Genomic DNA, 22,313 nt, shown 5'->3' on the forward strand with positions numbered 1-22,313 from the left:
GCTTCAGAGGAGTGAGTCAAAGGTCCATATAGCACTAGGACTAAAGCTGTGCCTTTTTCTTATCTAGAAGTAACTGTTTGTTCATCATCGCCTGATATAACTGCCAAGTTTGTTCTCCATGCGGTTCAACTAGTAAAGCAAAAGGCATACCGAAGCCATGAGTTCTACAAATTCTGTTCCATACCAGAAAAAGGATCGGTTACTGAAGCATTTCCTGTCTTAGTAAGTTACTTTGAATTCACAATATAGAGTTAAATGCTATCATATAGAGTCCAATCTTACTCGGCACGAGTGATCGCCAATGAATGAATGATATAAGAGTGCTGTAATAGGCGTGATGAAAGCAAGTATGATCTGCTGAATATTCTGGACTTGGGCATGGGGCATCTGTGCTCAGTGTTGGGTTCATTTTCCCTTTTCCTTTCATTTCCCATTTGAATAATGTGAATGGCCTGCCTCACTGGTTGATTGTGAAGGGCCAGCAAGTTAAAGATGGAAAGGCAAGCTCAACTTACTTTAAAAAGGCTAGGAATGTGTATAGGTATATGTATGTATATACATGGACCTCTCTAAAAAGGCTGTATAAGAAAACTCAAAATGGAGAGGAGAACAATTACTAAACAAGGACAATCAACAATAAAATTGACTTTTTATATGCTACAATGCAATTAATGTTCCTTTTTTCTCTTTTGTTGTGTGTTATGTATTGTTTTATACTGTACTAGTATTTGTATGCCAAAAAAGAAATAAAAAAAAATTGGGGGGGGGGGAGAGCAGCTCAGTCCCTGGTCTATGTGGGGCTAAGATTTTATTGGTTCAGCAACCATTTCTAGCCAAGACATGCAGCTGCAGGGAGGCAGTTAGTGTTGGTGTGTGCGGTTGTTGCGTGTCAGCACACGTTACATTTGGATGTAAAGTGGTCAAGAAACATCACAGAGGCAATAGATCAAGTTAAGAGTCTTTACTTAGACATTAAGGCTTACAGCGTGCAAGCAGCTTCATTCCCTCCCCCCCCCCTTCGGTAGAACATCTCTCTTCAAAAGCAAAAGTAAGACAGGACAGTAACAGCAGGCTGTTGGAACCTTTCCCAGCCTCTATCTCCCTGGTTACCATGACAACATGTCTGGCCTTGGCTGTCCGTTCTCAGGCCAGTTACAGACTGATAACACTGCTCCTTGCACCAAACTCCCAGACATTCAGACTTGATGAAAAACAACTTATGACGGTAATGCCTAATGGGTCAACATGTTCCCCTTTTTTCATCACGTCTGCATTTTCCATTTACAACAATAACAATGGTATTTCAGGAATACATTTTCTACTATATACAGGCAATACAGTTTAGTACATTGCATCATACATTTCCAGTAATACATCTCAATACATTGCAGCATTTAATACATTTCAGTTTACAGTTCACACAGCTTAAAACTTTATTAGCATTGTACTTCAACTCATTCCAAGCCTTGTCACCATTTTACTAAATTTCTCCTCACACAAAGGCTTGGTCATGATGTCAGCCACCATGTTGTTAGTGTCACAAAATGTCAGGTTAACAAACCCCTGCTGCACACAGTCCCTTACGTGAAAGTATCTGACACTGATATGTTTTGTTCTTTTAGTATGAGCTTCTGATGTGGCTATTTTGATGCAGGTCTGATTGTCTTCATATACAGTGATCGGTAGTTGTATTTCAATGCCTATATCCTGCATGAGCATTGTGAACCATTGCAGCTCATTGCAGGCATTGGATAGAGCCACATACTCTGCTTCTGCACCTGAGGTGGCAACCACATTTTGTTTCTTGCTGCTCCAGTCAATGCAAGACCCGTGCCACATCACAACTATGCCAGAGGTTGACTTACGACTGCTCAGCTCCCCTGCATGATCTGCATCCACAAAACATTCAAGACCTCCTGTCTTTGCTCCTGACAAAACCAGACTCTTTGTCTTCGTGCCTTTCAGATAACGCACTACCCTTTTCACTCCCTGCCAGTCAGCCTCTGATGGATGCTCTACTTTTCGGCTTAATATGCTGACTGCATTACATATGTCTGGGCGAGACACCTTCACCAAATATTGTAATTTCCCTATTATACGCCTGTACTTCTCTGGTTCTGTACAAGGCATCTCTTGAACGTTCTGTTGGAATGCCACAACCATTGGAGTCTTCACAACATTGCATTCTGTCATGTTGCATTCTTCTATGATCTGATTTATTTTACTTTCCTGACTCAATGTTATGCTCCTGTCTGCTTCACGCACAATGTCCGTGCCTAAATAGTGTTTGGCAGGCCCGAAATTCTTTGTGTCTACCTGCCTGCCCAGTTGCTCATTAAATTCCTGTTCCTCTTGCTGCTCATGATAAATATACATGATGTCATCAACATAAACTGCACAGAACGTGGTTTTCGTCCCCTGTTTCTTTACACACACGCATGGATCTGCCTTGCATCTTTGGAATCCCATTCCCTGCAACACTCTGTCCAATTTCTCATTCCAGCAGCGTGCACTTTGCCGCAGTCCATATATTGATTTCTGCAGTTTACATACAAACCCGTCCTTTGACACAGAACCCGGAGGCAGTTCCATATATATCTCCTCTCTTAAATCACCGTGCAGGAATGCCGTCCCTATATCGTAGTGATTTACGCTCATGTTCTGCATCGCTGCTAACTTCAGCAGCACACGAATGGACTCATGTTTCACAACCGGGGCAAAAACAGCATCATAATCTGTCCCATGCTGCTGTGTGAATCCCTTGGCTACCAAACGTGCCCTGTACCTCTGTACTTCCCCGGAACTTGCTTTCTTCTTCTTAAACACCCATCTGCAACCTATGGCCTTTTCCCCCATAAGAAGCTTTACTAATGTCCACGTGCCATTCTGTTCCATGGCTTTCAATTCTTCCTGCATGGCCTGTTGCCACTTATTTTGCTCTGCCTCAGGCATCAGCCTGATTTCATTAAATGAGGATGGTTCCTCACATTCCACGTGAGGCTCCATCTGAATAGTCAATGCCGACGGTGTCTCAACAGCAGTCTGTTTACAGCCCTGACTGTCATTCACTTTCCGCTCCATTAACCTCAAGTCATTAACACACTTCACACCCATGGACATTCTAAACAGCCCTTGTGTCATAAATCCCCTACAGACAACTTCGCCTCCTTTTTGCACAAAACATTTGCCTCTGTCAAACAGCACAGAAAACCCACAACTGGTCAATTTTCGAACAGACAAAATATTACAAGACAAGTCAGGAACATACAAAACATCAGAGATTATTCCAATCTTATCCAATCTCACCGTTCCTCGGGCCTCCACATTTTTCCGCGATCCATCCGCTAGAAGAACAAAGTCCTGCACCTCTCTTGCCGTGTGAAATAAATGTAAGTCTTTTACGAGAGTATGAGACGCTCCACTGTCCAGAATCCAGTCAGTATCCATAAACTGAGGCTTTTCTTTACTGACAAAGTTCACACTTCCCTGTTTCCAGTCTTTGTCTCTGTTTCTTTGCTTGACTACACAGTCTCTTTGAAGGTGCCCACGTGCTCCACAGAAATAACAAGCCTTTAGCCATTGCTGCTCCTGCTTGCCATCCTGCTTGCTTCTAACAGCCTCCTTCGGCTCGGCACTTTTCGCTTCTTGCCTCCGCTTCCACTCCTGGGACAAATCCTGCAACGCGTCCCACATTTTTCTGGCTGACGGTGCATCGCTCACGTACATCAGTTGAGAGTCGGATAGAGCCAAGATAATAAACGCCTGCGCCTTCTGATCTCTACGCGTCCAGGCCACGGTTGGTGCCGCCGGTGGGGGGGCTTCAATGACATAAAATAAATCCTCTTTTATCAGGAAAGCACGCATCTTCAGCTTCCAGCTGGCGTAATTCTTTTCCGTAAGTCTCTCCATTGGCAAGCCTCCACCAGACATGTTTACAGCCATGTTCAGCTCACCTCTGTCTGGCACAATCAATCAAGCTGCCCTCTGGATCTCCGTCTGCCTTTCAGACCGGCCACTTACTCCTGTGTAACGCGCTGGATCTGGGCCCATAACCCTGTTGGTGTGTGCGGTTGTTGCGTTTCAGCACACGTTACATTTGGATGTAAAGTGGTCAAGAAACATCACAGAGGCAATAGATCAAGTTAAGAGTCTTTACTTAGACATTAAGGCTTACAGCGTGCAAGCAGCTTCATTCCCCCCCCCTTCGGTAGAACATCTCTCTTCAAAAGCAAAAGTAAGACAGGACAGTAACAGCAGGCTGTTGGAACCTTTCCCAGCCTCTATCTCCCTGGTTACCATGACAACATGTCTGGCCTTGGCTGTCCGTTCTCAGGCCAGTTACAGACTGATAACACTGCTCCTTGCACCAAACTCCCAGACATTCAGACTTGATGAAAAACAACTTATGACGGTAATGCCTAATGGGTCAACAGTTAGAACACTGGAGAACTAGGGGAAAACTTACACACAATTTGCTCCACTGTAGTAACTTGCCTATTTTACTATATTGAAATATATTGTAAGCTGCCTTGAACTTCAGTTAGTGAGCAGGGTATAAAATACTCCAGGTAAATAATGGGAAAAAATCTGCCAAGACTCCAGACTTGGATGTTCTTAAAATGTGGTTTAACAACGTTAACATTCTCACAGGTTTTTTTTTTAGTATATTGCTCATTCATGTTTATTTATGTGTGGGCTGTCTATGAAGTTGCGGTGTATCCCAAGATTGAAACTGGAGTTGCTGCATGTTGAACATGCAGATGATAGAATCAGGGATATTCACTGCTTTATTCCAGGCAGTGGAGAGTTGAGGAGAGGGGAAGTGCCCTAGGTTAGGGTGGCTAAGCCAAGGTTCCCCAAAAGCTTGTCTTTTTAAAAAGTTAAGAGAATTAGATTTTTTTTTAAAGTATTGACCATTCTGTTAGATCTCCTACTGTGAAGCCATGATGCCAGAATGTATTTTGTGGCTCTCCAAATTTCACAGATTAAGAAAAAGTGTGTGATATGTATTAATTTTCTGATTGCTCCTATGGGTCCCCTGCTGTGATGCCAAAAGATGGTTGTGACCTCTGACCCTCCCCCCAGATTTCTCATTAAAAAATAAATAAATTGAATTTCATGATGAATCGTGAATGATTAAAAAAAGATTTTAAATAGTGTGGAATAGCTTGTGGGAAAGTCTTTCAGGAGGCAGTATTGAGAACTGCAATTCTCCCCATGCCCACTTTTGGATGCAGTCGCCAGAGGATTGATGATGGGCCAGTGTAGCCTTCAGCCCAAAAAAGGTTAACCACCCCTGTCCAAGCCTGGGGTTATAGATGGTTTTTATGGATAAAATGGCTAGCCATTTAAGGTTTTACTGAAAATTATGGAATTTTCTTGGACTGGGTCTGAAGCAATCTGCTTATGCCTACTGGTTGTTGCTAAAGTATGCACACGGTGTAGAGTTGGACAAGAATGAATTTTTTAAGATAGTTCTTCAGTATAGTGTGTCCAAAGAATTCTGAGCTGTACTGGAATTCCTTTACTTTTGGGGGCTTGATAAAGAATGAGAATCGGATATTACATCTAAATCTTTTTTCTCTATAAAGGGTGGAAGAACAATTGAATTTTGTATTGCACGTTGGTGGGCAAGCCTCAGTGATGTCAGCATTGATTATACCATTTCCTTTCATGGCATAGTTTGCACTGCTTCTCAATTAAACATTGTGAGTATCATTCTGTGTTGTCTTGATTTTGCTTAGTAAATGTTACGGTTTGTTAAAAGAGTAAGAGAAAGTACCCAGGAGAACTGTGGATTTCAAGTGTAATTCTGTAGCTGTTGTAGACATTTCAGGGATCTAGACTTCTGCTTTGGTGCATATTACCGGTCACTTTAGGTAGCATACCTGAATGGCTAATCTAACCTTGCCTTGAAGACATGTAATTACTGTGATTCCATCGTTCCAGTGGAGCAGCCTGTTCCACTGCTGTATTGAACAGGCATTTAGGTACTTCCCCCTAATTCTTTCCTTTTGTATCTGAAATCTATATTCCCTCTGCTCCAGGGAACATGGCAAGAGAATAATCACAGTACCACAGTCAGATCAAAAGTAAAGAAAATATGGGAAAAAATTATTGAAAGTCACAGCAGACCAACAGGATATGAATAAGTTAATGGAATTAAATGTACTCATAACATAAAAGAACAAGATGTAAATGAAATTATAAAACAGTGTAATTAGAAAAAATGTGAAATAATTAAAGCATAGGATTACATTCAATTATTAAAGTGCAATAATTCTCAAAATACAGAAATTAATATTAAAACACAATAGTAAAATAGCATCAGTTTTTCAGTATGTATGGCAGCAGAATATAATAGCAGTTCTTTTGTTGCACACCTAAATCCCTCCTGCCCAACTAATTAAAAGCATTCTAAATTTCAACTTTTTTAGCTGCAGGAAATGTTAATATAAACATTTAAGAGAGAAAAAAATCTGCCAAATCCACTGTAGTTGTGGATTTCTCAGATAATCAGTAAAAGTTCAAAAACAGAAAAACCCTTGGGTAGCTCAAAAGACAAAAGCAGAATATATATTTTTTTAAAAATAAAGGAATAGAAACCAAAAGGCAAACAGTAGAAGGTATTGTCATAAAAAGGTTTGGCGTATTGGAGGAAAGCCTCATTTAAACTAACTGCAAGATTGTAACAGTTAAAATCTCATTTTTATATTTTTATTTATTTAATTCGACTTTTATACCGCCCATAGCAAGGCTCTCTGGGCGGTGTACATCAAATAAAAACACTTCACATATAATTTAAAAACCAACTGGTCATCAAGTTACGAAAGGATGTATCATATCACTGTCTGTTAAAACATCAAATACAAATACTAAAATATTAATATATTGAGTGTTAAAAATATTAAACATTAAAAAATTAAAATGCCTGGGCAAAGAGGAAGGTTTTCACCTGGCGCCGAAAGGATAGTAATGTAGGCGCCAGGCGAACCTCGTCAGGAAGGGTGTTCCATAGTTTGGGGGCCACCACCGAGAAGGCCCTCTTTCTTGTAGTCGCCTTCCGGGCATCTCTGTGAGTAGGCACCCGGAGGAGGGCCTTCGATGTTGAGCGCAGTGTACGGGTAGGTTCATATCGGGAGAGACGTTTCATCAGGTATTGCGGGCCCGTGCCGTGTAAGGCTTTATAGGTTAAAACCAGCACCTTGAATTGGGCCCGGAAACATATGGGCAGCCAGTGCAAGCGGGCCAGAATCGGTGTTATATGCTCCGACCGCTTGGTTCCAGTTATTAATCTGGCCGCTGCATTCTGCATGAGCTGCAGTTTCCGAACCGTCTTCAAGGGCAGCCCCACGTATAGTGCATTGCAGTAGTCCAATTTCGAGGTTACCAGAGCATGAACAACTGAAGTAAGATGTTCCCTGTCCAGATATGTGCGTAGCTGGGCCACCAGCCTAAGTTGGTAAAAAGCACTCCGTGCCACCGAGGCCACCTGAGCCTCAAGTGACAAGGACGGGTCCAAAAGGACTCCCAAGCTGCGCACTTGATCCTTCAGGGGGAGTGTAACCTCATCCAGAACAGGTCGAACATCCATCTGGTCGGGGGATCCATTTACTAACAGCATCTCAGTCTTGTCTGGATTGAGTTTCAATTTGTTCGCTCTCATCCAGTCCATTATCGCGGAGTTTAGCACCTTGACGGCCTCACCTGAGGAAGATGAAAAGGAGAAGTAGAGCTGCGTATCATCAGCATACTGATGAGAACGCACTCCAAAACTCCTAATGACCGCACCCAACAGCTTCATATAGATGTTAAAGAGCATGGGGGACAGAACTGATCCCTGCGGAACTCCATATTGAAGCGCCCAGGGCATCGAGTAGTGCTCCCCAAGCACCACTTTCTGGAGACAGCCTGCAAGATAGGAGCGGAACCACCGCCAAGCAGTACCTCCAACTCCCAAATCCGCAAGCCTCTCCAGAAGGATACCATGGTCGATGGTATCAAAAGCCGCTGAGAGATCAAGGAGAATCAACAGAGTTACACTCCCTCTGTCTTTCTCCCGACAAAGGTCATCGTACAGGGCGACCAAGGCCATCTCCGTGCCAAAACCGGGCCTGAAACCTGATTGAAATGGATCCAGATAATCGGTCTCATCCAAGAGAGTCTGGAGTAAAACCTAGAGAGAGAGAAAAGTGTGGAAAGAAAATGGGGGATCTCCTCTATAGTCCGATCTGAAGCAGAAAATCTGGGACCAATAGATTATGGAAAAGTTGAAAATCCAGTGATATAAAGAGTGGAAAAGTACCGTTATCTTTCTAATTCTTCCTCTTTCTACAAGATAGAACCATAAGGCTCAACCGATGATGTTTAAGGTTCTATGCATATGAGGGGATTTAGATTATATCAGTTTTGTTATTGCTTGCTTCACAGTGTACAAGAAGTGTGATCTGTTCATCAATTTATATTATGATTAGATGAGGCCTTACGGTTTGTTTCATGCACAACAAGGGTTTTTAATGGGTTGTTTAGTTATTATAAAATATGTATTAGTTGCCTTCCTAACTCATCCAAGGCTGGTTGACTTATGGTTGACTTAATTACTTATATGTTCATTCTTTCATCTGAAGCGTGTTGAGCATTGATGATAATGATTATTTGAAATAGATTAATATTTTGAGGCTTGCTTCCTTTTGGGTTTTTTGGTGCTGCCCCCCTTTTTCCTTCCTTGTTCTCGGAGCATCCCCCCCCTTTCCTGCTGTCCCATTGCCGCTTCTCTCCTTCCTCTCTCACTGGCCATTTTCCAAATCTAAAAATGAACTCTATGTTCTAATAGCTAGGCAAGAGAAAAATCTGTAACATAAAGCCTTCCTTTCTTAGACAAATCCTCTTTGACAGGTTTGTTTTGTAGTCATGAAACAGCCAGTTGTATTTACCTGAGGGAAGAAATCCACCCCCCAAGATTACTTCAGGCATCAAAGCTGTAGGGAATCCTTGCTACTTTTCACACTGAATCTTTTTCCTTATGGTTGAACAAGACCCTTAATCTGTCTCCTTTGCATTCCAATGCCCAAGGACATTCCAAGCTCAGGCAGGGTAGAACCAAACAATATCACAGGAGTTTTGGGATCTAAGCTTTAGTTTAGTTAGAAAATTCAGGCTTCAGTAGGCCTTTCTTCCCTATACAGATTTCACAAAATTGGACAAACCAGTAGCACCTTAGATAAACATAGTTTTTTTTCTTTCTGCTAACAAGCTTTAATTTGTAGCTTATGTTCAGTCTTAAATCTTTCTGGTAGATTTGGCCCAAAGCTCTTATTCATGAGAGAAAATAACACCTTTTTTCTTTGCATCTTATTCCTACCCTTTTCCTATCTTCTAGATTTTGGAGTCCAAAACTGAAGGCCTCTTCTGAAATCAGCATTTCCTGACTTCAGAATAAATAAATAAATGTATTTTTGATAAAAATCCTAACAAACACTCCCTTATTTTTAGCATGCATCAGAAGGCATAGTGCGCTTTGATGTTCAATCAACACTGAGATATGAAGACATTGCACCTTCCATAAATCTGAAAAGCTGGGTTCAAACACTAAGGTACCGTAGTAAATTCAAATAAAAAATTAGGTAGCTTTGTTTGTCCACAATATGTGTTGGTCCACATGAAATGAATATGTCCGGAGGCCAACCAGGGTTCACACTTCCAGAGACTGAATAAAACGTTAAAGGGAATTACAATCTATTTGCATTTTATTTCATTCTCAGCGTGGTGAGTAGAAGCCTTTTACAGTGAAGTAATAATTCTGTCTCAGGATACATAGAGACAAAGTGGTTAAATTAGAAGTCCATAAGTCTAAAAGAACTTTGGTATATAAATATATTGGTATAATGAAAAACTATAACTAGAATCTCAATCTTTTATGATAAATTGACATCAGACAGGCAACCTCCACTGTATTCTTTTTGATGCCTGCTTAAAACATTTTTGTTTAGGCAAGCCCATCCAGATATGCAGATGTCGACATGTAATCTTTTTAGTTTACTGTTAATTTTAATAATCTTTTAAATGTTCTTAACTACTTGTTTTAAACTATTTTTATGGATAATTTCAATATTTGTTGTAAACTGCTTAGAGGTTTTATTGCAATTGAGCAGTATACACATTTGTTAAATAAATAAAATAGTGTATCAACATTTTACTAAACAGAAATTATAGCTTTGAGCTTAGCATAGCATAGATGATTAATGTCCCCATGGCTTTATATATAGTTACATTATATATAAATACCACATATGCATAGCATACACACACACACATACACATGCATAGCATACACACATGCAGTAAACATAAGTATATTGTAGTTGGCAAATGCCGTAAATTTCTGTTGCCACTTGCAGTATTTATTTCAAAAGCTCCTTGTACTTCTTTACCATTTGCTATAAAAGAAACGTGAGGAATTTTCAGCAGTTGATAGACAAAAAGGTTCACATTCAACGCATGTGTTACTTTAAGCCAGAATCTGACAACTTGTTTGGTATTGAGGGCTACATTGGAAACAGTGCCTAGTTTGACCAACACAGGAACTACAATTTATTTAGTTATTTAACAGGAGTTATATATTGCTTAATTATCAAAGCCTCTAAGCCAGTGATTCCAAATGTGGGCGGTAGCGCCCCCCTGGGGGGTGTTACAGCCTTTCAGGGGGGCATTGGCGTGACTACAAACTTTAGGGGGGCGTTTGGGTTCATTAGGAGGGTGTTGACATTTGGCGGTCTGATGCGACATTTGAAGCATTTAAGTTTAATTTTATTTAATACACAAATCATTAATTTTTAAACTGTTTTGTCCCCAGTTAGAATGTATTTAATAGTCTCGATTCATGGAAATAACACTATAAATACTGTGTGCTCTTTAGTAAAGAAATTCTGAATAGCGGCCAGTGTCATATCAAGGAATGGGGATATTAGCCACGCCCCGGCACTAGCTAATGTTCCGATGCTGTCTTGAGGGATGTTGGAACCAATCACAAGAGAGTGTTTAATAAGCTGGGTGTATTGGTGGAGGGCGCATTCTTCCAACGGATGAGTGCCGTATGCAAACGGGTGACGCAGACAGTCAGTTATTCACTGGTTTTCTTCAGGAATGGGACACACTCACTACCCGTTGTTTCTGTGATGTTTAAATGAACTTGTTTAACAAAACAATGCTGGTAAACTGAATGAGTTTGGTGTTAAGTAACACAGTGTATTCTATTGGTTCATACTGTGTGGACTTAATTAGTTTTTGCTTATGTTTCTTAGGATTTGTGAAATAAGAAACAACTCCTATATCTGCAATTTGTTTCTTGCTTGTATTTTATGGATTTATATACTCCAGATATTGTGAAGTCAGCCAAAACTCATCAAGCTCAAGGATCACACTAGTATTTTATAATAAATCTCATTTTATTTACTTTTCTATAACTATGTATATTAATAATACTAAGAATTCAATGTGTAATCAGTGCAATAAAAAGGCATGATAAAAACGATCAGTAATAATCATTGAAAATACCTTTTATGCATTACTCATATTTTAAGGGAAGAATAGGAAGCATTGGCATATACTTAATCTGAGGGTGGCGTTGGGTACAAAAAGATTTTGCAAAGGGGCGTTGGGTCGAAAAAGGTTGGGTAACGCTGCTCTAAGTACTGAGCCAGGTGCACCATTGGCCTGTCCTCAGTATAAGGCAGCTTCATGTGTCATTGGAAGGCCACTGCTTTAGAGACTACTTAGTGAATGTTCCTGGCAGCTAAAGATTGTGGGCTGTAGCCAGCACTGAAACTCTACTAACACAAGGGACTTTAATGTCTGCATCAGGGCATCATCTTCCTCTCCTGTCCCTTCCAACACCCTGTGCACCCTCAAAATTGGCTTCAGAGGGTTGGTGACTCTCTGGAACAGATTTTGAGAGTGTGCTGGTGAGGGGGGGCGGAGAGAGATGAAACGTAAGTCCTGTTGCGGTAGTGGAACCCTTAGCACAGCATTGAATATAACCTTACATCCAGATACTCTGCACACTAGCCCACTGATATGTGAAACTAGACTAGCGACTGTGAGAAATCCTTTTTGTAGTGAAAAGCATTCCATTTTAGAGGTCTGTCAGGTTCCCGTACTGGGTGTTTTGGGCATCATTTTATTTATATATTAATAGGCTTTTAATAGATTTCTTTAAATCTGTGACTTTTAAGGTTTTATATCTGCTGCCTTGACATATTTGGGGTGATATCCAGCTAAGTCGTACTCAGAGTAGACCCACTGAAAACAATGGACTTGAGTTACCTGAGTCCATTGATTTTGATGGGTCTGTTCTGAGTATGGCTTATCACCCAGGTTTTATACAGCTGATATTTTTTAGGTTGATGAACTATAATTTCACTGAGTGTTTTGGCTTAAATTTTGTACAGCTTGTATGAGAGTTCTTTCTATAAAAGTTGACCATAAAACGTCTGAAATTTGTTAAAATTGCATTCTGAATCAGCTCCTAATGCTTGCCATTGTATTGTTAATTACAGGCCACTGAGTGCTAAAATAAAGCCATTAGGATCACGGGATGTTTTGCCAAATAATCGACAGTTATATGAGATGATTTTGACATACAGCTTTCATCAAGTAAGTTTGCATGGTTAAACCAAAGTTCCCTAAAAATAATGTTCTCATATCTAGGTAAGGCTCCAGTGCATTTTTGAAGTGTGCCACTGTGTTAAATATAGACTATATCCTTAATTATATGTGTAAAAATGCATTTTTATTTAATACCCGTGACTTTTTTTCAGCCCAAGAGTGGAGAAGTAACTCCAAGTTGTCCTTTACTCTGTGATCTCTTGTATGAATCGGAATATGACAGCCAGTTGTGGATTATTTTTGACCAGAATAAAAAACAGATGGGATCAGGAGATGCCTATCCTCACCAGGTATACTAGGATTTCTGAAAAATGCTACTTGTTTCATCACTTCCATAATCTTTCTAATTTTAGGCTGTGCTCTTTGGCACACTTACACTGGAATGAGCAGCACTCAGTTCAGTGCAACTTATTTCTATGTCAACATAAGTAGAATTGGACTGTTCTGCATTCAAGTTGAAAACTCCATTGATTTGCATATTGTCTTTTATTTCTCAGTGCATGCATGTAAATAGTAGTTTAATGTGGTACAACAGATGATTCAAACTGCATTCTTGGACAGGCTATTTGACTTCCAAAAATAAGCAGCAGCTAAATCTGTTACATCTCTGCTCTCCTAGTACCACTTTAAAGTTAACTTGTCCTCTCATCTGCTTGCTATCATCCAGTGAGTGAAGCATACATTATTTGAACTGGAGTAAATAGGTGCTCAAGTGGTTCTTGCCAAGTTCTGTTAAATGTTCCAGAAAATCAGTACTTTCTGAGTTGAGAACTGGCTTGTAAAAATTCTTGTTGAAAAGCTGAGTTATGCATTTAATGCAGTTGTTTTCAAAGAGCAGTTCCATCCTGGACTGGCAACAAGCAATGTGAACTGGGCTAACCTGCAGTTACATGGAAGTACCTGTGCATGTAAAATATCAAAATGGCTATAACTTGTTCTGAAAGATTTCTTATAAACAATGAAATGCCAATAAGGTTACAGAATCTTTAGATCTGAATGACCCGGTTTGTCTGTGATTTCTTTTCTAAAGTAATGTAACTTGAGTTATCAAATCTATCACTTTCTTGGATCCAGGGTTCCCATTAGCAAAATTCTACACATGGAATGTTCCTGCTAGAAAAGGGTATACAGGTGATTTAAATAGATGTTGCCTTCCACCTGCAAAGCTGTTCTAGAGGGTTGATAGCCTCTTCAGAACAGTGAGGAGTAATGTGGGGGGCTGCAGGGGGAAGGGGAAGTCAATGCAAATCCCCTATCCCCTCTGTGGGAGCCTCCACTGGATATCACTTTCTGCAAGTGAAAGGAACCCTCCATTTCGTGGAAGGGGCGCTCTCTGGATCCACATACTGATGAAGCTTAGATAGATAATGTAGCAAGAGAACAAATAATTATCCACTGCAGTAAATACTCATCCCCTATCAGATACTCAATATCATGTATGCTCAGAATATATACTGTGTAACTTGGGTAGCTGAAGAGAAGGAATTGGTCATGTTTGTACTCCGAGCATACAATGTTTGCTATGTGATGGAAAAGCTGAAAAATACCTTCAGCTGATGAAAACTGTAGGAAGATCTGTCATATTTATGCAAAAAATAACAGCAATTCTGAAAGATCATTGGGGGGAAATTGTCACTTAATATATTCCCAAAGGAAAATGTGAGACTGGAAATATTGTCAAGTCTGTAATTGGTATTAACTTTTTAACGCACTTTTCTTGTTATCCAGGAAACAAGTAATAGCTCTCTTTCTTTAGCCCTTAGTGATATAATTTCTTTGAATTAATCTGTATCCTAGTTTGGTTACATTTGTCAAAGAAGTGTTAACGCAAACTTATTTTTTTAAAAGAGAGAATGCAGGTTGAACAGAAGTGTTAAGCTCCCATGTTTCAGAAAAATGCAAAGTTTATTGTTCACTTGAAAAGTATTTATTGCTCTTGGTACTAAAGAAGCTTTCCTTTCCCTAGTATTCTGTGAAATTGGAGAAAGGCGATTATACCGTTCGGTTACAAATCCGTCACGAGCAGAACAGTGAGCTGGATCGTATCAAAGACCTTCCATTTATTATCTCTCACAGACTTTCTAGTGCCCTGACTTTAGATATTTATGAAAGCCACGGCCAGGCTCTCTTAGGGAAGAAGAAAGCAAATAGTATGTCTCTGCCACCAAAACACAGCCAGCCTTTCTTTGTTACATCTTTGCCAGATGACAAGTAAGTAAGTTGCTTCCTGAGTTTGCAACCTACAGGGAATAGTGCTTTAAATGTTGAAAACTGTTCTGAACCTTCAAATTTAGGTAGCAAAACTAGATTGTCAGTGCTCCCTACTTATTGCCCTCTAGTGGTTCAGGAACTGTTTTCCCACTAGGTCACTAGGAGGCAGTTCTTAGCCGGAGGCTGGGCCAGGGGGCATCCTCACTTCCACTTTATCCTACCACCACAGTGAACAGGCATGGGTGTTAGGATCTGTTGTGCTGCCTACCCACTGGCACAGAAATCAAAGAGCAGAGGAGGCACAGGTTGCTTCTTTGGGCTTGGCTTCACAGGTTTTGTTTCAGTCTGTGTTACTCACCAACTCTTCCCAGGTTAAGTGCTGATGTGTCATATTTTCCATCCCCTCCCCCATTATACAATGAACCAGGGTTTGTGTGTGTGTGACCTTTTATGTGTTTACGGTGCTTTATAGTACATACCCTCCATTGTGTTGCATATTTTCCTTTTTTGTTAGAGTACCTAAAGGAGCAGGTCCAGGCTGCTACCTTGCAGGATCATTGACATTTTCAAAGACAGAACTTGGAAAGAAAGCGGTGAGTACAAAAAAAAATCATTTAGCTCAGAAGCTTGCATTTTTCAGAAAGAAAACTGCCATTTTGAATGGCGGACTCTTTGTCAAAATATTTTCCACATTTTCAGCTGATTTTTTTCTTAGACTTCTAAAAGAAGTTCTAATGCCATATACTAGGGTTATTTTCTGTTTTTTAAAGTTTTAACTTTCGGTTTCATTTTGAATGTGTACTTTTGCAATAACTTCCGACAGTTCATATTATCCAACACTTTATATTATGATATAAGCAACTGCTTCTACACTGTCAAGACATGCTTAATATAAGGCATTTTATCCATGGGTTTTTCCCTTTGGTATGTATTTTGTTGCATTTTGCCTCACACAAAGTATGTGTAGCACTCAACTTGTAAACATGCAGCTTCTATAAAAGCAATGCATGCTGTTACTTATCCACTGCAGAACACAAATTACTGTCTCACTTTCTCTAGACCTTGTCAGATGTCAGCCTCTGATGCTCCTTTGTTTGATGCTCTATTGGTGTTAGGCTTCTTTTGCCTTATGTAATAATATGAAGCTGTAAAAAGTGATCTGACAGCCTTTGTAATCATGCAGAGATCTCAGAAGATAGTATTCTGCCTTGAATGGACTTTCAGTAAGGATGCAAACCAATAGATATTGCCTCTGAGCAGATATTTATTCATTTCATTGATTACATAACAATTGCATGTAATGGATTATACCAAAGTCTCTGGCTGCAAAAGCTAAGTAATTTTCATCTTGGCTCACTTCACATTTTAAAAAATATTTTCTAAGTTGGCCAATTACTTTAAAAAAAATCTATTAAATGTTGAGCAGAATAGAGGTCACTTTTTCATAGACCTAAATTCCTTCATTCTAAAAATGTTATGTAGGTCAGCTAAATGTAATAGGATTGTGAAAAATATGGCTAAATAACCAATTTTCAGAGGTTAGCATAACATAAATGTGATCCAGGGACTCATTCAGTAGCCTTGATACTTCATTTTAAAAATTAATTTGCCCCCCAGATATTCAGTCTGCTTTCCAGTGGGAGCTGGGAAAGCTGTCAGGCCAGGTATTGAACAGGTCATTAATCAATTTTATATTAGACTTGTATTTTGCTATGCACTGCTCTGCCATGCTGAGGTGAAAGAGAGAGACTTTGGGAACTACTTGCCAGTTGTACCTTCTAGCAACACAGTAGCATAGATGCTGGAAAAGGATGTAGCCAATACTAGCAGTACGAAAAATAGCAATGCCATTTTTGAGCTGATCCATAGCATGCATTATATCCATAGAATACATTATTCTGCCATCTTGACTCTTTCTTCCACCTACTTGCATCAATTCGAGTGACAGATGATGGTGGCAGTAGATATTTTTTCAGAGCTCTTCATTTTCTTCTGGAATCTATATTTTATCTGACCAAGTTAAAGGATTGGTGTTGTAGCCCATTTTGGTGCAATACAGCCAGGAAGAAAAGGGGTCAGAACCTTGCAAGAGCAGCTGCCACCAGCCACTTGCCAAAGAGCAATTGGTGAGAATCCTGAGTGGAGAGACAAGTTGGTCTCAAGGGAGCACCTAAGGCTAAGCCATCACATATATATTTAAAGCAGTTTAATATGATGGACATCAGTTTGCTTAAACCAGCTTAAGTGGTTTGCCCTATGTCTGTCTGGTCTTTCTATGTGTTTTGATACTGAAGGAGTAATTCACTAATAACAGCACTGTTGTATGCAGGAAAGCTATTCATCCAGGAAAGGAGGGTGTCATGTAGTTGCGAGTATGTCAGTGTGTATGCAGTGATTTTTAAGAGAATAAAGAACTCAAATTGACTTGAACATTGGGTCAGAGATTCTTCACGCAGTCAGTTTGTGGAGTTACTGGGCACAGTGTGTTGAAAAGAGAAGTGTCAGTCTTATTGTGTTTCTGTTAAAACCAGCAGTTTGTTTAGTGAGAGACAGAAATGGAAGGAGGCAGTTTCATTTTAGTTCAGTGACCTTCTTTAACTTGGGGAGGTAGGCGCAGCAAAAGTCAACTATAAACTCCTCATAATTTTCTAATAAATATTGAGATTGACACATTAACGCTATGGTGGTGGTAAATTGAAAGCTCAGTTTGATTAGTTCTCTAACACCTGCTTTCCCTGAAAAACAAATGCTCAACAGGATACATGTTAGTTATATTCTAAAAAGGGACAATATTGTGTGTTAAAAGCAAGCTTTCAGGAAAATGAGACAGTTGTGTTTTAGATCCCTTGGTAGAGAACGAAAACGTGATAGGAGGCAGTGTCTCCATTCTGTAGAGTTTTGTGCATGTGTTCTTACAGTATGTTGTTCTAACTCCCAGGGGCAGTCTGCAGCAAAGCGACAAGGAAAGTTTAAAAAGGTACTGAATGTCAGTTTTTGAAAGATGTACTGAAGTCTTTTTTCATATGACTTAAAGTATTATACTGAGTTATTTGCAGTTGCCTTTAATACAAAATGAACCTTAACCTTACCTTGGGAATAATAAAGCATTATATTATAGCAATGGTGTGAATGTATAGATAATTCTGTGATAGGTACATTTTAAAATTATACTTTGCCCTACAGAACACTTTTTGTTTTGAAGAAAACTTTCTCCCAGCTACACAGATTCCAACCACAACAAAAGCCCTGTGACTCACCCCACAGGCCACAGAGCTACCACAAGATGAAGTACACATACAGCTTTCGTATGGTGATACCATTTGAAAGCCCACCATTTGCAGGTTAGGACTAATGCACATGGGGAAAAATCACTCTATCCCGCATCTCTATGGATGAGAAGCATATTTGTGTGGCATTAATTCCCACCCCAGTGGCTACATTCCATTAGAAACAGGAAGTTCCAATCAAACTTCGATGACATTAGGGGTCCTTGGTACATATAGAAATCTTTTCTTTTGGTAAGTTTTATCAATGCAACCCATCCACACACCTTCTACCACAAAGATCAAAAGATCAAAAGTACATAGGAAACTGTTTTGTAGTAAGCTAAGTTGTGTGTCCATGTAGCACATGGGTGGAGAACCTCTGGCCTGCAGGCCTAATTAGGCCTGACATGTTTTTACATTTGGCCTGCAAGGGAGTTTTTCCCAGACGACACCCAGCTGTCCTACAGCTGAAGTCACATGTGACATCAGGTCAGGGGAGGTGGAGATGAAACTGCCAGTGCATAATCAGGAGCCTTAAAGTGCACTCTCAATTGGGAAGCTTGCCAGCTGGGATCAGCTGTGCTACTGAGTTCATGGGAAGCTGCCTAGTGCAGTCAATCACAGCAGAAAGCAGAGCTTTAAATTGGTGCCTACCAGCTAAGTGCTTATTTCAAGCTCTGTGGAAATGTTCAGCCAGCCAATCCTTCAATGGGCTTGCTCCTTGCAAAGATTCCCTGCTCAGTGCTTTGAAGAACTGATGATTAGCTGATTGGAAGCACTCCATACCAGCACATAGGGCTCTTTGAAACCTATATGTGCTGCTTTGAAGTCACAGCAAACATGTGCCCTACAAAGGCACCTCCACCTGTCAGATTTGGCCAACAAGGGGTACAGGAGATGTGGCCCACCCCGATCTACCCCAGTATTGCCTGATCCTTGGACAGAGGTCTTTCCCATCACCTGCAACATGATCCTTTTAACTGGAGATGTCAGGGTTTGAAGCTGGGACTTTATGCATGCAGAGCATCTATTCTACCACAGAAGTATGGTCACTCCCCATAGGACTAATGCAAGTTCTAACACAACTGCCCTTTACGTTATCATTGTCTGGGTTGAATGATTGCCATAACCAGGGAAAATATATTGTCAGAGGTAGATGACTGAGATTATGTGTGAAATGTTTTAAACACTCAAACACTGTATTTTTTCCACTCCTCAGAGAATTGCTTATACTTCGTATATAATGTTAGTAACTAGCTATGCTGTCACAGGTCTCTGCATATACCGTATATTCCGGCGTATAAGACGACTTTTTAACCCTGGAAAATCTTCTCCAAAGTCGGGGGTCGTCTTATACGCCAGGTGTCGTCTTATTAGGGTTGCCATATTGCCCGGATAGCCGGGTTTTACCCGGATTCTAAGCATGCCACCCGGCGCCCGGCTAGCCCCTTAGGTGGCCCGGATTCTCAGCTTTCATTTTAAAAAAAATTAAGTTTCTAGGTGGTGCGGTTCTCAAGATATATATAAAAACGTCAGGCACCCCCCCCCCCGGTTAAATCTTTTTTTAAACTACTGTATAGCACTTCGTAGCTTTAACCCCGCCCGTTCAGGATTTCAGCCAATCAGTGAAGTGTTTGTTTGGTGGCAGTGTCCGAAAAACTTCATTGCGAGGCCAGAAAATGGTGGTTTCCCCTCCTGTTTATCTGAAAATCTCATAAATTGGGTAGGTATATACATTTCAGTTTTTCCCCCTGTTGTGTGTAGGAGTCAGATCCTGGGCAGTGTTTTGAAAACCTTCCCAATAGTTGCTTTTGGGGGTAAAAACAGTGCTAATCCCATATGTCCAGAGTAAATCCTATTGAATTCAGTAGGAATTACTTTTGAGTAGACATGATTATGAATGTGCTGAAAATCAATGGGACTTTGGAGTGAATGTAAAAAAGAATTGTGTTTGTGTTCTCTTTCTGCCCCCCCCCCCAGTCCTATTTTAAAGCAAGTAGGCAGGGCTTACTTAGGTATTGCAGTTTTTATTCTGTAGGAAACTAATACTGATTTTTAAAAAACTAATACTGATTTTTCTGCAATGACCAATTGGTTTGACAATAAACTATTATATGGGCTGTATGTATTTATACATCTGCAGTGTGTGCGTGTGTGTATGGAGTCTTTCCAACACCCCTGTGAGGTAGGGTTGGAAACCAAGGCAGCTCACAACAAGAAATAAAGCCATTTAAAATCCAATAACCATAAAAACAAGTATAAACAGTTGCAAAACAGTGTAAAGTGGCATGATTCGGAATTTTGGGTTGTGTGAATGAAGTTGCTTATCACTTGAGGTTGCATTTCTGTCCCTGTTTGAGTAAGCCCCATTGAATACGCTGGGACTTGCTTCTGAATAAATCAATTTAGGATTGCACTATAAATATCTTTACTGTTTGTGTAAATAATAAATATATTTGATAGTTATGCTTATATAATTATTTCTTCATTTATCATATTTTTGGTTTTTGGTTAGGAATCCTGACTGGTTGTGAGATGCTTAGTTTTTTGCCTTATAGGAATCTTGTTGTGGTTGGTATGGTATTACATTTAGGAAAGTGTTACTGCCTTCTGTATTTTTTTTTCCTATTTGCATTTCACTTATCTTTAACCTCACTCCGTTACAGCCATAGAAGCAACAGCAGCATATGCAAGATAATTAACTCCCATTAGTGATAAGAACAAGAATTTATAATTATTATTTCAATTAAAACAAGAGGCTTATCAATACTTTGAAGAGGACCAGATATTTATTTTCTTTCTGAGCCCAGGACTGGGTCTTTCATGATGCCCGGTGTGTGTGTGTGTGTGTGTGTGTGTGGAGCAGGAGAGTAGTCGATAAGACAGACATCCTGGCATTGGTAATCTAATTAGCAAGGTATGTGTGGGGTTGTTGTACACTTCCAGGCTCAGTTTCATTTTGAGTATGGAGGTGGAACCTGTGTAGATGCGGTTATCAAAGGGAGAAGAAATTTTGAGTTAAGCAAAGCTCTGCTTTTATAAAACCTAAGAAACATACAGTACTTTGAATGTCTGAGTGCCTGCACCAGTGGAATACTGGAGGAACTTGTAAAACTTGCTGCAACAATATTTAGAACTGAGCATGTGGTGTGAAAGACTCCTTTTCCTAACATTTTGGCTTGTTTTTCTCTGATTGTGTATTTTTATTGTTTTTACTATATTTGTAAGCTGTGCTGAGCTCTGTTTTTAACAGCAAAAGGGCAGGATATAAATTCTCTTAATCAATCAATAAATACTCCATAGTGTTGGAAACTAGAGTCTAGGCATTTAATGTTGCTTTTTAAAAAAAGATTTCTCACATCTTTCCCCAGTTTTTGGTGGTAATTCCTAGGCACAAAAACAAAACAACTGGACAATCCAAATATTAATATTTATAAGTTTATAAGTGACAGTTTTCCTGCTAAGTACCTGCATGTCATAAGCAGGGGTAGTCTTATACGGCGAGTATATCCCAAACTCTATATTTTAACTGGAAAAGTTGGGGGTCATCTTATACGCCCAGTCGTCTTATACGCCGGAATATACGGTAAATATTTTCCACACAAGTTAAGGCAGGTGCCCACTAAATAGGGAATAACTGGCCTTAACCTAGAATTCAGTAGTGTAAAGCATAAAGCAGGTCAACAAATACCAGATTTGGTGAGTTTGTATCTTCCAATAATTAGGGATAATTTAAAGTGAGACCATTTCTTCACTGTCCCAAACATGGAGAGGTGAATGAGAGAGACCTACAAGTAGTTAAAACCCATGAATGATTTTCCATCAAAAGAAGTTGCAAAACAGTGGTGTGTTCCTGACTTTCTCATGTAAGTTGGCAAGATACAGGCATACCCCGCTTTAACATTCGCAATGGGACTGGAGAGTATACTTAAAGCGAAACTAAACGTTAAGTGAAGCAATTGTCTTCACTTGTAGTGCACGCAATCACCACTAGACGGCAGCGGCGTCATGCCAATAAAGTATATGTTATTGCAAAGCGCGCAAACGTTAAGCGGGGTATGGGGACGAATGGAGCATCTACGTTATAGCGAGGCAACATTAAGCGGGGCAACGTTAAGCGGGGTATGCCTGTAGTATTCTGTATTTACATAGCTGCTGGTCCCCAATTGAGAG

The 22,313-nt window shown here is 40.0% G+C and overlaps 1 protein-coding gene across 2 annotated transcripts in view; it reads left to right on the forward strand.

Annotated features, from left to right (window-relative positions):
• Nucleotides 1-22,313, forward strand: part of TPP2 (tripeptidyl peptidase 2) — a 68,337-nt gene that overhangs the window by 25,944 nt on the left and 20,080 nt on the right. The window contains exons 17-24 of one of the 2 annotated variants that reach the window (XM_061626603.1): nucleotides 68-222; nucleotides 5,592-5,708; nucleotides 9,493-9,593; nucleotides 12,555-12,651; nucleotides 12,816-12,953; nucleotides 14,630-14,874; nucleotides 15,389-15,467; nucleotides 17,813-17,851. In XM_061626603.1, the coding sequence (XP_061482587.1) occupies nucleotides 68-222; nucleotides 5,592-5,708; nucleotides 9,493-9,593; nucleotides 12,555-12,651; nucleotides 12,816-12,953; nucleotides 14,630-14,874; nucleotides 15,389-15,467; nucleotides 17,813-17,851 (971 nt within the window). The remainder of the gene's footprint in view (nucleotides 1-67; nucleotides 223-5,591; nucleotides 5,709-9,492; nucleotides 9,594-12,554; nucleotides 12,652-12,815; nucleotides 12,954-14,629; nucleotides 14,875-15,388; nucleotides 15,468-17,812; nucleotides 17,852-22,313) is intronic. The other variant, XM_061626604.1, reaches the window with a different exon arrangement.

Source organism: Rhineura floridana, chromosome 5 (genome assembly GCF_030035675.1).
Source record: "Rhineura floridana isolate rRhiFlo1 chromosome 5, rRhiFlo1.hap2, whole genome shotgun sequence".
In the NCBI taxonomy this organism is placed as follows: Eukaryota; Metazoa; Chordata; class Lepidosauria; order Squamata; family Rhineuridae; genus Rhineura; species Rhineura floridana.